Here is a 14,862-nt window from a genome sequence, read left to right on the forward strand (position 1 = left end):
AAAGGTTCAGGCTGGGGAGGTTGGGGGAGAGAAGAGCTAAAGGCCTATCACTTAAAAGAAGCTTAAGCTCCTACAGAGAAATTCAAATTCAGACTCTTTGGCCCCAACGAAGTCTCTGACCACTGAAAGAAAGCACAGACCCTTGTCACTTAGAAAAGGGACGAATCTCATGGACCTTAGTAGTTTCTGGTCCCTGAGTGTCAGTTTTGGCTCTCGTCCTCAAAGGGAAGAGAATCTTTTCTCCCTGAAAGAAATCTTATCTCCCTGGAGAAAAATTCAGAAGATCCCTTTCTCTAAATAGGATATATATAAATATATACACACATTATGTATCAGGCTCTTGATTCCAGAAGAGGGAGTCTCGGGCCCTTGAAGGCAGGCTTAACACCCTTAAGAAAGTCTCAGACTCCACTGCTGGGTGGTCCTGGGCTGTGTCCCTGAGAAGGAACTGGGTGGGTGGGGGTGGGGTGGTTGTCCTGTACAGATGGTATCAGACCCCTGAAAAGGATTTAGGTAACTCGGGAACGCTCGAAATTCCCCTGAGGTCTCCACCTTACCTGTGCTCCCTGGAGGAGGAGTCTTAGGCCCTTATCCCAGAGAAAAGGAAATCTCAAGGCACAGAACACAAACCAAGGTCCCTTGGAGTCCTAAGACTCCCCTCTCAGGAGGCAATCCCACCTAATGGTCCTACATGATGAGGTCTCACGGCCCGAATGATGGCTCTAGGTCGGTCCCAGAAGAGACCACAGACTCAATCCTTAAGTCCGCCATCTTATTTGGGGACTCTAAACCCCCAAGTCCTTGGTGGGGGGTGGGGAAGAGTGTGCCTCGGGCCCCCACCACCAGAGAATGCCAGAATCCGGGAGAAGACGTAGGTCCCTCGGGACGGTCTCAAACAGGCTTCCGGAGTCCCTACCCAGGCTGGGGATCCCACCCGCCATACCCACTCACCTGTTACCCCAGCCCATACCTGCTCAACGGTTGCGGGGTCCATAGCCTCGATGCGAGCTGCAGCCGCCTCATATTCGTCTTCACTGTTATAACCCGCGCCGACCTCCTCACGCTCTGGACTGCCCCCTCCAACCGCTCCGACCCCGGGGGCTTGACGCCGCCGCTTGCTATGGCCCGGCCCCGAGCAGCAACTGCCAACGCCTACGGCTCCGCCCACGCCCACCACCACGCCCGCCGCGCCCACACCCGCCGCGGCTGCACCCAGCGCGTCACCTGGGCCGCCACCGGGACCAACAGGGCCCCCGCAAGGAGGAGGAGAGGCCTGCTGTGGCCGCGGACCCGCCACGGCGCCAGGCGGCACGGCCAGCGCCCAGCGGTGAAGCGCTCCCGGGGGCCCCGGTAGCGGGCCCTGAGGCGGTGGCGAGGCCCGAGGACGGGCCCCCACGACGCCCGAGTCACGGTCGCGGTCGCCACCCCCCACACCCGTGCCGCCGCCGCCCACGCCCACACCCCCGCCGCGGCGCGGCGCCGGGGGCAGCGGCCCGGGCGGCGGCGGTTCGTTGGCGGGGTCGGCGTCGGGAGGCGGCGGCTTCTTTTTGGGGAGAATAGTCATGGCGGCACCGCCAAGTACCCCCCAGCAAACCCGGCGCGGGGCACGCTGGGAGAGAACCCGGATGAGGGGGCTACTGTGGTGCGCGAAGCACGACGGGATCGGCGGGACCCGGATAAAGAGATTGTAGCACGGGTTCGAGAACGGTCGGTGGCGCGCGGGTCACGCGGCAGGAGAACCCGGATGTTAAGTCCTAGATGAAGGCACCGCAGCGGGTTTGTCGTAGTCTTCTCTCCAAGTCCAACAAGTTTATTGCTACACTCGCTCCTTCCGGCCTGCTGCTTCAAAAGAAACAGGACCAAAACAAGCACCTCTTCGCCCCGCCCCCTCGCAGGTTCTTGAACTACCGGGTGGGGCCCCTGGGCGCTGCGCAAGCGCGCCAGGACACGGCCCCGCCTCTCGTTCGGAAGTACGTGGGCAAAATCTTCACCGCCGCCACAACAATCGCGGGTACCAACCAATCGAAGCAGCTGCGTGGGTCCTCGATGACGCCCACGGACCAATCAGATGCGAGCGATCGCCCTCCCGTGCTCTCTGTCTCAGATTTCAGTCAAAGTCGGCGCTCTCGTTCCTTGCCTTTATTCTCGTCCGCCCCGTCGCGTTCTTCTCTCCCCGAGGTTCTGACTCGTGGGCGGGGTACTAGTACAGGACAGCGTAGCCGGCCCCGTGCACGACAATTTTAAAAGCGCCTCCCCGCCAGACTTCCAACTTGGCCGCAGTCAGCCGGACTGACTGGAAAATATCAACACTCCCAGAGCATAGCCCTCCCCTGAAGCGTCAGTTCCGGTCCCACCCACCTGCAAATCCACGTCTGGTGGGGAGGCGGGCGTCACTTCACCCTGGTAACAGGCCGAGTTCTGCGGTGACTGGTTAAGAGAAGCTGTCACTCACTTTGGGCCGGCCAACCCTGGGGCAGAAGTGCACCGTGGGGACCTTGGGTGTTTGGGAAGCAGACACGCCTTCTTTGGCTCCGCAGTGCTCTCGCCCTCGCGTTGACCTCCCCGCCCCTGAGGCTAGTGCGCAAGCGCAACACGTCTTTCCGACGCCCCGTACCCCCCTCAGCAGCTGAGTTTACCTGGATTGAGCAAAAGTTTATGAACCAGCGCTGTCACCAGTTAGTGCTTTGCAAGGGGGTTGGTAAAAATCCCTGGTACTGAACAGCTGGAGAGTTACAAGCTAATCATAGCTCTGCCTCTCCTATCTGAGGGCTCTTTGGCAAGTCATTTAACATCCACCCCATCCGCAATTTTTCAAAAGATTTTATTTATTTTTCTAGTAATTGTTGTACCCAGCGTGGAGCTTGAAGTCACAACCCCCGAGATCGAGTCCCATGCTCTTAGGACTAATCACCAGGCGCCCCTATCTGCAATTTCTAATCCTCTGTAACATGAGAATATGATAATTATGATTTAAGGATCAGCGATTAATGCCTGCAAAGGGTATTAATTAATCTCTATGTGCTGTGCCTGGCACATAGTAAGTGCTCAATAAGTTAGTTTGAATGGTAGTGCAAGGAAAAGGATCCCAGGGTTTGGAGTCAGGAAGACCTCAGTTCCAGACCCTGATGGACTGTTAGTAATTGTATGAACTTGGGCGATTCACTTAAGTGTCTTAAATTTGAGGTTACCCATGGAAAATAGTAAAGATAATGCCTGCCCAGACTGCCTCAGGGAATAGTTATGGCGTTCAGATGGGTTTATGAACCAAGAAGTTGTTTTGAGAGGTGAGAGCTTGCCGCTGGTCTTGGGAGTCAAGCGGTACATGTTGACTGAAAGATGATTAGTAAGCTCTTCTGAGTGCCATCTAACCTTGTTCCTTCAGATGCTGACCTTGGTTGAAGTTCTTCCTTGAAGGGTGTCAGTTACAAATGACATGTTGTGTTTTCTGCTCTGAAGACTTCATGAGACAGGACTCAAGTTTCCTGGGCCTACTGTGTTCAGGGCACTATGCCAAATGCCTAGGCATGTTACCATATTCAATCTTCTCATGATCCTCTCACTTGACCTCTATTTCCTACTAGATATTTGTCCATCATTACATGTCTAAAATTGAATTTAGGATAATCATTGTAGCTAATCTTCATGAAGTACTTTCTCTGCGCCTGGTACTCTGTGCTAACAGCTTTGATGTTCCTTTTGACAGTGAGTGCCCCCCACTCAGCCTTTGCCCAAGCCAGAAACCAGGAGTCAACCTCGTCTGCTCCCTCTTCCTCAACTCCCACATGCCTGTCAATCCCAAGTCCTGTCAATTCCACCTCTCAAACCTCTCAAACTCTCCAACTCTTACCACCACTACATGATCCAAGCCACCATCACCCACCAAGTGGACTACCGCAAGAGCCTCCTCACCACCCTTCCTCCCGCCAGGACTGTTTCTCTAGAATCCACTGTCCACAGGCAGAGCAATCCTTCTGAAATGCAAACCTCATGATGACTTTTTCTGTCTACAAGCCTTCAGAAGTCCCCGTTACACTTAGGATAAAGTCCAAAATCTGTATCATAGCTTCAAAGGCTTTTTTGTGATCTGGCCTATCTCCACATCCCTACTCTTACCACAGCCTCACACTCTCCTCCCCAGCTGAACCAAACTAATTTCAGTTCTCCGAATGCCCTGAGCTTACCCCCTAACCTCCAGGTCATTGCACATGCTTTCCTGTCTGCCTGAAACTTTTATCCTTTTCCCTGGCTAAATCCACCTCATTCTTTGGGTGTTGGCTGGATTAGGTCCTCCTGCCATCTGCATGCTTCTGCAATCCCATCAATCTTAGTTCCACAACACTAGACTGTAATTGCTTAATTGTCTGCCCTCCATGCTCACCTCTGTCGATCATAGACGATGTCTACGTTGCCCATCTTTGTATCCCTAGGGCTAGCACGTGGTATGCAGTTAATAAATATTTGGTGAATAAATGGTTATTATTTTACAGATTAGCAACCTGAGGCAAGAGAAGGTTGAAGTGACTCTCTCACCTGGGGCTTGGAACCCAGGTCAACCCCAATCCAAGGTCTGTCTTCTTGGTGCTCCACAAAGCTCAGTCACACACTAGCCAAGTGTATCCAGTAGCCCAGCAGAGACAGTGCAGGGGATGTCCACAAGGAAGGGTGAGCTGCCAAACTTGAGAGATGCTTTCTTTCTTCTTCTTCTTTTAAAATACTGAGTTCTTCTTCTTTTTTTTTTTTAAGTAAGCTCTAGGCCTGATGTGGGGCTTGAATTTAGGAACCTGAGATCAAGAGCTGCATATTCTACTCACTGAGCCAGCCAGGCGCCCCTGAGAGATGCTTTTAATTAATCAGTTCAGAGCCATTGGCTTCCAGGAAGCCTGGGGTTTAAGTCTCCTCTGACCAAATGTGTGCTGCTCTAGGTCTCAGTTTCCCCATCTGTGAGTAAGAGAGCTGGAGCAGATGAGTCCTAGGGCCATATCTCAGGGCTTCCTGGCCTGCCTCACTGGCTGTAGATTCAGCTCTTCAAACCACCCTCTTTAATTCCTCCTAGATCCCCATCTTCCAGAACATGTCACCAATGACTGACCTCCCAGAACCTGGACCGCAACCTGCCCTTCTCCGGTTGAAAGGAATTGAAACCAGTGAACATTCCACACACACCCCCCCCCCAGCCCGACCCAGCCTCCAAATTCACAGAGCCAGGAGGTATTCATCCTCATCTCTCCTCTCAGGTTTTATTGACTGATGGAAACTACATCTTTGTCAGCCACCAGCTCCACGGGGACAGTGCTGGGGACAGGGAACCTGAGATGATGCCAGATTTCAGCCTGAGAGCAGACACAGAGTTCTGGAAGGTGACCCAAGAGGGAAAAGAGAGAGGAATATGTGAAAAGGCTTTGCGGGGGAGGAGGAGGAAGAGATCAAGAAGTTCCTCCTGCCCCCTACAACTCTCAGAGTTTAGGAACAACCCAGGCCCCAGCCCCGACACTTCTGGACTCCTGCCCAAGAACTTGGAATCATCTATGATCTCCAAACACAGCCCAGCTCTCACTGGCTGCTAGGCTCTTATCTCAGCCAGTCCAGACTCCAGCCCAACCCAAGAAGGAAGCAAACCAGGGGAGAAGGGGGCGGAGGGGTTGGAGGTGGCCCCCCCTGGTTAGGGCAGATGTAAATACTGCAGCAGCCTGGGCAGAGCCTTTGCAAAACATCACGGCAGCAGCTGCTATTGCTAGAGTTTGCTGGGGGCCCAGCACAGGACGGGGTTGCAGGGACCCATTTCCAGCAGCCAGGAAAGGGGAGTGGTGTTTGTGCTATCTGTGTATATTGGGAGAGGTAGCCTGACCCCTGAGCCAAGGCGGGGGGTGGCAGGTAACTGCTGAGGCCACAGCCCAGGAAGCCTGTGGTTGCATTCCAAGCTTCAGAATCAGGGAGCTGTTGGGCTCAGTGGAAGGTGGGGAAAACTCCTAGAGGCCAGCTCCAAGGTGAAGGTTCTCTTCTCTGAACCCCCAAACCTCCACAGCCCAGCCAGAGAGAAGAGGGAACCTCATCTCTCCTTCTCAGGCCAGAGCTGAGATGTCAGGTGGGAGCCCCAGAGGCCCAACAGGAGAAGCATGCAGGAGACCAGCGAGGGGAGAGAGGCCAGCCCCAGTGTGCTGGAGCAAGGAGGCCGGGGGGCCTGAGGAAGCCCAGCACTTCAGCACCCCCCAGGACAAACTATCGGGGGTGGGGAAAGTTTCCCCTTCCCTGGCTGCTTCCCCATTAGGTGAGCTGTTCCATCAAACTCCATTGCATAGTTCTCAGTGGGGGGAGGAGGGGCAGAAGGGGTCCCCAGGCCTGTCCCTCCCTGCCTCCCCAAAATATGGCTTTGGAAAGGAGTCCCCAAGAATCGAGAGGGCCCTCTGGACGGGCGGACCCACCGCTCACAGGGAAGAGATCTTGACAGTCTCCGGGAGGAGGCAAGGGGTGCCCAGGCTGGAGTTCCTGAGGTTGCTGCTGGCCCCACCGCCACCACCAGGGGAGGAAGGTTGGCTCTCATCTGGGGTGTTGGCAGGAGGGGTAGGGATACTGATGATGGCAGCCACGAAGTCCCGGCTGTCGCAGTTCAGGTCGAGGCTGTCGTGGGGCTTGGCATTGAGGCTTGAGCGGCTGTGCATAAGGGTGGGGAGGTGGAAGCTTCTTAAAAGGTGCTCTTAATACTTGCTACAGCAATCGTGACATGTACTGAGTGCCTGTTGGGTCTCTGGCTCTGTTCTAAATGCTTCGCCTCCATCCCCCATTATGGCAGTGCCCAGTGAGGGCTCTGGGGTCAGGTGGTCCTGGGTTGAAATCCCAGTTTTACCTTGGCCCCTCTAAATCCCTCTTCTCTCTTTCATCTGTAGCATGGGAATAACAGTTGCCTACCTCGCAGGGTCCTTGCGGAGATTAAATGAGATAAGAAGTGCTATAAAGTGCTCAGCCCAGAACATAATGAGCACTCATGGAAATACCAGTATTTCTTACCTCATAGGGTCACTGTGGAGATTAAATGAGATAAAAAGTGCTACAGAGTGTTCCACATAGTGCCCGGAGCATACATACATAAGGAGCATACATACCAAAATGTTCTCCATCATGGTTACTCCTTACGATGCCAGACCCTCATAACGATCAGTGTAAGAGTTAACATGACCTGGTCCTGTTCCTTTCTGATTTGGCTTCCCACAATTCTCCCCCTCACTCACTCCACTCTTCTCACAGGAGCTTCTTGGCTGTGTCTCTAACACGCAGACCCATTCTTGCCTCAGGGCCTTTGCACAGGCTGTTTGCTCCCTCCCTCATCTTCTTCTGGTGTCACCTCAGCAAAGCTTCTCCATACCTCGTTCTACACCCTGTTCCCCATCCCCAGTTTATTTTTCTTCTTGGTACTTAACACACCTCATTGTGTACGTGCTTGTTTATTAACGGTCTCATCCCACTAGAATATAAATTCCAGAATGTCAAGGAGCTCTGTCTGTTCACTTTGCTGTCTGAAATGAACTCACTTGTAAACTCCTACAGTGAGCTCCAAAGTGCCTGAAAGTGTGCCTGGCATATAGTAGGTGCTCAATAAATGTTTGCTGAAAGAACCAACAAAGAACAAGTTCCAGGCAAGGGAAGCCCAAGCTCCCCGCATAGAGGAGTCCGGGCTTGAGCTTGGCTTGCTGGGCCAGAAGTCAAGACATCTCAGACCGCCATCCCCCGCACACCCTGCCACCCAGTCTCAGCTCTGAGCTTCCCCCAGGAGTAGCCAGCAGGTGGGGGTGCTTACCTCTGAGGGGCAGGGCTTCTCCGCAGCCCTGCCAATGTGTCCAGCTCCTGCATGCTGCCACGACTGACTGAGGCCGTGGAGTTGGCAAGGCGAATGGCACGGCGCTTTGCCCTGCGGGGACAGCAGGAGGACAGCAGGCTGCCAGGCCCCACTGCCTGGGAGGACACGGAGGTGCTGCGGCTGGTGCGGCCCCCCAGTGAGACAGCACCCAGAGCCTCGCTGAAGGTTAGCTCATCTGTGAACTCATGGCACTGTGGGCGGAAGGGAGGCACGGTCATGAGGCAGCACACAGGAACTAACCCCAGCCCTCGGCCTTGGCTGAGGCCTCTCCCTCCTTACTGGAAGTACCTCTTGCTTCCCTTCCTCTGCCCACCCTTCAAGGCTCAGCTGTACTGGGGCCTCTTCCAGGAAGCCCTGTGGGATTTCCACAATCAGTAGTGAGCCTCCCATCCCAGGGAGGGTACTGGTTGGGCTGCAGAGGAAGGCCCCTCCTTCTGTCGCCCCCCCACCCTGCCTTTAGGCCTCACCGTTGTCTTCTCTAGACAGTGCAGGAGGTGGTGATGTTGTTGCTCGAAAGCAGAACGGTTCCGGACACACAACGCCTGTTCCTCCCCACTGCTGCTGTCCTGGGGTGGATGGAGCAGAGGGACAAGGTCAGAACCTTCCTCCTCCCACCACTGCTCCCCCCCCAACCCCAAGGCAGGCCCCTCCCCACCTCAAGGCCTCCGTTCTGCTTGTACTGTAGGAAGGCATTGGTGGTACCACTCTTTGCCAACCGGATCCTTGCCAAGCGCACCTTCTACAGAGAAGGGAGGAGACAAAGGGTCAGGTGGGTAGATGCAAGAGCAGACTGGCTTGGGGCACGGGGAGCAGGAGGTACTCTGAGGGAAGAGGCTGTTACCTGCTGTGCTCGGCGCTTGTCAGCACGCTGGTTCTGGTGGTAGATGCGGCTGAAGTTGGACACGATGACCGGCACAGGCAGTGCAATGACCAGGACACCGCTGAGGGAGCAGATGGATCCGAAAATCTTGCCAGCAATGGTGCTGGGCACCATGTCTCCATAGCTGGGGCCAGGGAAGGGAAGCCGAGGTTAAGAAGAGTGCCCACACACCCCTCAGTCTCCCACACCATCCCATCCAGCCCAACACATTCTGCGACCCTGGCCAGGCACTGAAACTCTCTGAGCCTCAGTTTCCCACTCTGCAAAATGTGGGGAAAGACCTCTCTGGCCACCGGTGGGGGTCAAGGGAGAAATTGGCCCTCGGCCCCTACCATCTGCTGCCCCCATCTGAGTTGCACACCGAGCATCTGAGTCAGCTGGAAATCTATTAATACCAAACAGAGGAGAGAAGGAGGAAGGCAGAGGCAGTAAATATAGTCTCCTGAGGAGAAAGTCCAAGCACCACAAGCCAGCTGAGGGGCTCTGAGTCCTGGGAGCAGTGCTCTGTTGGTTTTGCTTCCATCTGTCTTAGCTTCTCTAGGTAGGACCCCTTCTTATAACCCCAGAAGAAGCCTTGAAACTCTCCTCCCATGAAAAAATAGGGGGAGCCTTGAAACTCTCTCCTCCCTTTTCTCCATGCCATCTCCTCTTCCCTGGGGATGGAGCAATGCCAATCTTACCCACTTGTGTCACGGGGTTGGGGTGGGGGTGACCCAAGCTTAGGGAGGTTCCACAGCTGACTTGCTCGAGATCGCCCAGCATACTTTTGTTCTGAACACGGGACCAGTGAGATCTCCTCCCCTCTGCAGTCCCAGCCTCTAGGCCTTCTCTCAGTCCTTGTCCCCCTCCCCCCAAGGATGGCCGTTCCTTATTTCTTTGACTCATTTAAAAGTCTCTCCAACTTGGCCGTTTCTGGTCTGTGATGTGTCATCTCAGACTGTGTCCTCAACTATGAGACACAGGCAGCTGTCCACCCTCTCAGGGTTGCTGTGAGGACTCATTAGGGTAAAAGGCACTCAAGAACCCAGTTCCAACCCACTCTCAGGGCTCAGTATTTGTATGTCAATCCAATTCTGAACCTCCAACCAGAATTAATTTCTACTCCTTAGAAACCCAAAAGCCATTTCTCTGTAGCTCTGCTAAAGCCCCAGCGAGCCCACTTCACGCATTCAAAAGATCCCAAGCAACTGTACACCTAATTTCAGCAATGGAAATTTAGAGAAGGAGCATGGTATGTGCCCTAAACAATGTCTTTAAGAACAACATGAGTTTGGTGATTCTGTCTGATGCCTTTATCCCAACTTGTTCCCTCTCAAGGATTGACACTAAAAAAATAATGCTGAAAATACCTCGACCTGGAGAACATCAAGGAATCACAATGTCACAGAGGTAGGACCCCATACGGCAGATGATTCTGGAGGTTTGAGAGACATGGGTCCTCAAGGTGGGAAAAAGGAGGTGGTGGAACGCCAGTACCTAGGTATCCTACACCAGAAACTTTCAGAGAACTTTCACAACCGTGAGGTCACAGAATCCCCTCTAGATGACGAAGGGATCAACATTTCTCATTTGCCACAGTGGGGGAAACAGGCCCAAAGAGAACAAGGTCAACAGAAAGAGTGCAGCTAAGACAATCCTTGGAACCCAAGTCTCCTGACCAGGACAGTGAAGGCATTGTCAGACCTGCAAGGGATTTGGAGATTAGTCCAACTCCCTTTGTTTTCAGAGAAGAGCAGGCAGAAGCGCAAATCGAGAAAAAAGAGATCTTACAGAGAAAGGTGAGTGTAACTGATCGGGCAGCTGCCAACACCGGGTCTGCACTCACCCGAGGGTGGTCATGGTGACAATGGTATACCAGAAGGCCGCAGGGATGCTAGTGAAGTTGGTCTTGTTTGTGCCCTTCTCAGCATAAAACATGACCGTGGCGAAGATGATGATGGCCATGGTAAGGGAAAAGAGGAGAAAGCCCAGCTCAGAGGCACAGCTCTTGAGTGTGTAGCCCAGAATCCGCAAGCCCTGCGAGTGCCTGGAGAACTTGAAGATGCGGAACACCCGGAATACACGCAGGGTGACAAAGGCGCCCGAGACATCCTCGTTCTTGGGCACGAAAAGCCCGATGTAGTAGGGCAGGATGGCCACCACGTCGATAAGGCTCATCACACTCCGCAGGAAGCGGCACCGGCTGGGGGCAGCGAAGAGCCGCAGGAGGTACTCTCCCGTGAATATGAGCACGCAGGCCGTGTCCATGCAGAAAAAGGCCAGGGGGAAGCGGTCGCCACAGGGCTGCTCCCTCGGGGGCCGCCGCGCGGGGCCGCGGCACGGGATGGTCTCCACCACGTTGGCAATGACCGACACGGCGATGAAGAAGCCCGTCACGTAGTAGAAGACGAGGGCCGCCGTGCTCGTGTGCGGGTTCTCGAAGGCCCGCCAGAGCCGCTGCCGCAAGGAGCTGCCGGCAGGCAGGGCAGGGCCATCGCCCGCCTGCTCGGCCTCCTCGTCCTCCGCCAGGCGTTCGGCGTTCTCTTTCTTGCGGTCCCGGTACTCTTCGAGGCAGCAGTCGCCCACGAGCTCCGGCACCAGACCGTAAAAAGCCAGCTCTTCGTCGAAGGCCTGGATGCACTCCTGCCGCGGGCAGTGCAGGCGGCCCGTGCGGTAGAAGTTCAGGACGTGCCGGAACATGTCGGGGTCGCGATCGAAGAAGTACTCGCCCGAGTCCGCGTCATAGAAGAATTCCTTCTCCGAACTGCCTAGCAGGGTGTCTGGGTAGCGGTCCAGAGTGTTCTTCCAAGTCTCGAAGCGCCGGCCGCTCACGTTCACCACCAGAACCTCATCCCCTCGAGACGCCTTCACCCCGGGCGCAGGGGGCAGGGGCTGCTGGGCCAGGGGCAACCAGCCCACCGCAGCGGCCCTCGCGAAGGGCAGCCACGTGGCCACGCCGGCCGCCATCCTGCCGCGCCCCAGGCCCACGGAGACTCGGGGCGGGGGAGGGTGGCCTTTAGGACAGTGTGGCTGTCTCCAGGATGCTGGGGGCTTGGAGAGGCCCTGGGCCACTCGCACAAGCAAACTGGGGGTGTCTACAGAGGCCGAGAGGAACCAGGAGGAACTAGAGAGACGGGTAGGGCCTTGGGGGGCATTTAGAGGATCCAGGGGGGACTTGGGGAATGTCTTGAGGGACCAACCGAGGAGGAGCCAGGAGACATGGAAAGGAGCAGAAAAAGGGCTCCTGGAGGGGCCAAGAAGTAGCCTAGGGAGTGTTTAGAGCGACTGAGAGGGCTCTGGAGGGGTCAGCATGTGCCTGGGAGATGTATGGGGTGTCTAGGGGGCAAGAAACAGGGGAGAGTTGCCCACACTCTCAAGAGGTCTGAGGGAAGATGGGGCTGGGGACCCCTTAGTGGGTGTGGAGAAGGGACTGGGGCATCCAGAGAGATGAAAATGGGACCAGAGGTGTTTAAAATAGGCTAAGAGTGTCCAGGTGTGGGGGGGTTCTAGAGGGGCCAAGAAAACTGAGGTGGGTCGTCTGTACCCTCAAGACTTCTGGGGAAAAGATTAGGGAACTGGAGCTTCCTCATGGATCCAGGAAAGGGGTTCGTGCACGGAAGAGGTGGCTATAGAACCAGAAGGTTGTAAAGAGGCTGCGAGGTGTCTTGGGAGTGCCTAGAGCAGCCAAGAATAGCCTGAGGGGGGGTGTCTACACTCTACAGGAGTTCTGGGGAAGGCAGGCCAGGTGGGGCCCCCTAGAGGGACTGGAGAAGGGAGTAGGGCATCTGAATGGTTAGATATAGGGCTAGGTTATTTTTCAGAGCCTGAGAGGTGTCTGGGAGCGAGGGGTATATGGTGCTGCTGAGAAAGTCTGGTCCACCCTCTCAGGAGTTCCTGGGGGGAGGAAAGGGGCCTGAGGAAACACCTTGGGGCTCAGCTGGAAGTTGGGCACAACCCCAGAGCACCCAGAGGCTGGATAAAGACTAAGATAAGAGGAGGGGGTCCCCCCAAAATGGGTCGGAGGGTGGGGTGGGATGTTAAAGGGAGCTGGGTGTGTCTCAGGGGAGGAGGAGGTTGGCTGGCCTTGCGGGGGGGGCGGTGTGCGGATGGGGGAGGCCGGGGCGAAGCTGTGTCCCACCGTTAGGGGCTGGTCTGGGGAAACCACACCCCGAGGGGCTGGCGGTGTGTGCTGGGCAGTGGAAGCAGCGGCGGCAGAAGAGGAGAAGCAGCCACAGCCAGGCCCGGGAGAGGAGAAGGCAGCGCAGACAGGCAGGGGGAGGGGGCTGGGTCCCTGGAAGGACGAGGTCCAGCAGAAGCCCTGGGGACTATCCCAGGATGGGCTAGGGAGTGGGGGCTGGAGCAGGGAAGGACAAGGACAGCGCTGTGGGTGGCCCCCTCCCCCTCCCCAAATGGCCGTCCTCACCTGTGTCCCCGCTGCAGCAGCGGCCACAGCGTTGGGGCTGGGGGTACCAAACACCGGAGCTCCTGCCCCCTTCTGCAGAGCTGCCTGAGTTCTCCTCCTTCTCTGGCTCTCTCTCCCCGCCCCTCTGAGCTTGCCGGGAGCTACAGAGAGAGGCAGGGAGGGGCCTCGTGGCTCCCAGAGCCCCCTCCCCTAGGACAGCCTGAGAGGGACCCTGGGGAGACTCCGCCTCCTACAAAGCTGGTTGGGCCTCAGTCGCGTCATCTGGAAAATGGGGGTGGCAGGGAGCTCTGCCAGTTCTCCCCACCTCCTTCCTGCCCAGCTTCTACCCCCTCTGCCCCCAGGGGCCCCCACCCCCACCCGTCTGAATCAGCAGCACTTAGCAGATCCGATCGATGGGGAGTCGTCCGGTTAATGGCCCCAGTGCCCAGTGCCATGTGGAATGATGCAGCGCTGTGTCCCCTCCCTGCCCCCATGCTGGAGAAGGGCTGGAGAAGAGGGTGGATGGAGGGACGGATGGGGGGGGCATTTCTCTAGATGGCCAGGTCCCCAAAGATGTTCCGGGGGGTGGGTGCACGGTTTAGAGCCCAGCTCCTATCAAGACTGTTGTTGTGGGACTGGAGCACCATCCTGGTTTCAGACGTGAAATAAGGGGTAAGGGGGGGTGTGGATGGGGGCAACCCAGGTTGGGGACAGGCATACCATGTTCTCTCCCAGGGGGTCCCCACTCTGAGGGGCAGCCTGCCTCATCCTTCCGCATTCAGCAGCCTTAGTTCATACCTCCTCCTCTAGAGGACTCCCCGGTGGCACAGAACACTGGGTACCGAGTGCCTTGGCCCACGGAGGAGTTCGAACCCCAGCTTTGCTACTGACTTGCTGTGTCCTTTAGCAAGTGCCTTGGGTTGTATCCTCGGCTGTCTGATGGAGTTACCCCAACTTGATAGTGTGGTGGGGAGCATTAAAGGGAGTGATGTGAGAAGAGCAGCACTGGGCACTGTGTACAGGGGAAGCTCCATTTTTAATAAAGGTGTGGTGCGAGCACTAAGGGGGGGACCAACTTTCCCCTTTCAACCAATCTACCCACCCGCGTAAGCCTCAGTTTGCTCACTAATCACGCTCCTGATCCGTCCGTTTCTCCATCCCTCCACCTGTCCACCATGCAGCTCCCCATCCATTGTCCCACCCACACAAGCCAGTGCTCTACCCTTCCCTTCATCCAACCACTTGCTCACCCATTTGCATGTTCACCCCATCCCCCTATTTGCCACCCTATCCTTAAGTACCTCCGGCACCCATCCACCTGTCCATCCATAGCCCTGCCCATCACTTACCTACTCTTCACCCTTCCTCACCCATCCATCCATTCTCCTGGCCATCCATCTGTCCACTTACATCCCCGATCTATCCATCTACCCATTTATTCATCTGATCACCTATTCATCCCTCTGCCCATGTATTTCCCAACCTCCCCCGTCATTGATCCATGCAACCTTCCACTTACTTATCCACCGGTCCATCTAACCACTTACCTATCCTCTCATCAGCCCACTCTCACCCACACCCACACCCACGCCCCCGTCACACCCACCCACATAACATCTCTGGTAGATGTTTCTGGGTCACTCTGGTGGAGGGGCAAGCCCACGGTAACTGGGCAACAGTTGGGGGAGGGTGGGGAAGGAGAGTAGGACTGAAGCCACAGACTTCCCTCCCCATTCCAATGGTGTGACCTCC

At 55.9% G+C, this 14,862-nt stretch overlaps 2 protein-coding genes across 7 annotated transcripts in view; both read right to left on the minus strand.

The window, feature by feature from the left end:
* OTUD5 (OTU deubiquitinase 5) overlaps window positions 1-2,329 on the minus strand; it is a 28,551-nt gene extending 26,222 nt beyond the window's left edge. For 2 of the 3 annotated variants that reach the window (XM_032329418.1, XM_032329417.1), the window contains exon 1: window positions 971-1,564. In XM_032329418.1, coding sequence (XP_032185309.1) covers window positions 971-1,564 — 594 coding nt within the window. Of the gene's footprint in view, window positions 1-970 lie in introns of all 3 variants that reach the window. The other variant, XM_032329419.1, reaches the window with a different exon arrangement.
* A 2,785-nt stretch (window positions 2,330-5,114) lies between these two features.
* Window positions 5,115-14,814, minus strand: KCND1 (potassium voltage-gated channel subfamily D member 1). Of its 4 annotated transcripts, XM_032330350.1 has the most exons (8): window positions 13,132-13,347; window positions 10,555-11,803; window positions 8,691-8,853; window positions 8,505-8,588; window positions 8,317-8,415; window positions 7,790-8,040; window positions 6,427-6,648; window positions 5,130-5,350 (listed from the first exon to the last, which is right to left on the minus strand). In XM_032330350.1, exons 2-8 carry the CDS (start codon window positions 11,673-11,675, stop codon window positions 5,326-5,328), a joined length of 1,965 nt encoding a protein of 654 aa, XP_032186241.1. In that variant the 5' UTR covers window positions 11,676-11,803; window positions 13,132-13,347; the 3' UTR covers window positions 5,130-5,325. The 4 variants fall into 4 exon arrangements, with proteins under 4 accessions (XP_032186239.1, XP_032186241.1, XP_032186238.1 ...); XM_032330347.1 differs by having other exon boundaries at window positions 10,555-14,814; XM_032330349.1 differs by having other exon boundaries at window positions 6,420-6,648; window positions 10,555-14,814.
* Window positions 14,815-14,862: the final 48 nt, after the last annotated feature.

Source organism: Mustela erminea, chromosome X (genome assembly GCF_009829155.1).
Source record: "Mustela erminea isolate mMusErm1 chromosome X, mMusErm1.Pri, whole genome shotgun sequence".
Classification (NCBI taxonomy): domain Eukaryota; kingdom Metazoa; phylum Chordata; class Mammalia; order Carnivora; family Mustelidae; genus Mustela; species Mustela erminea.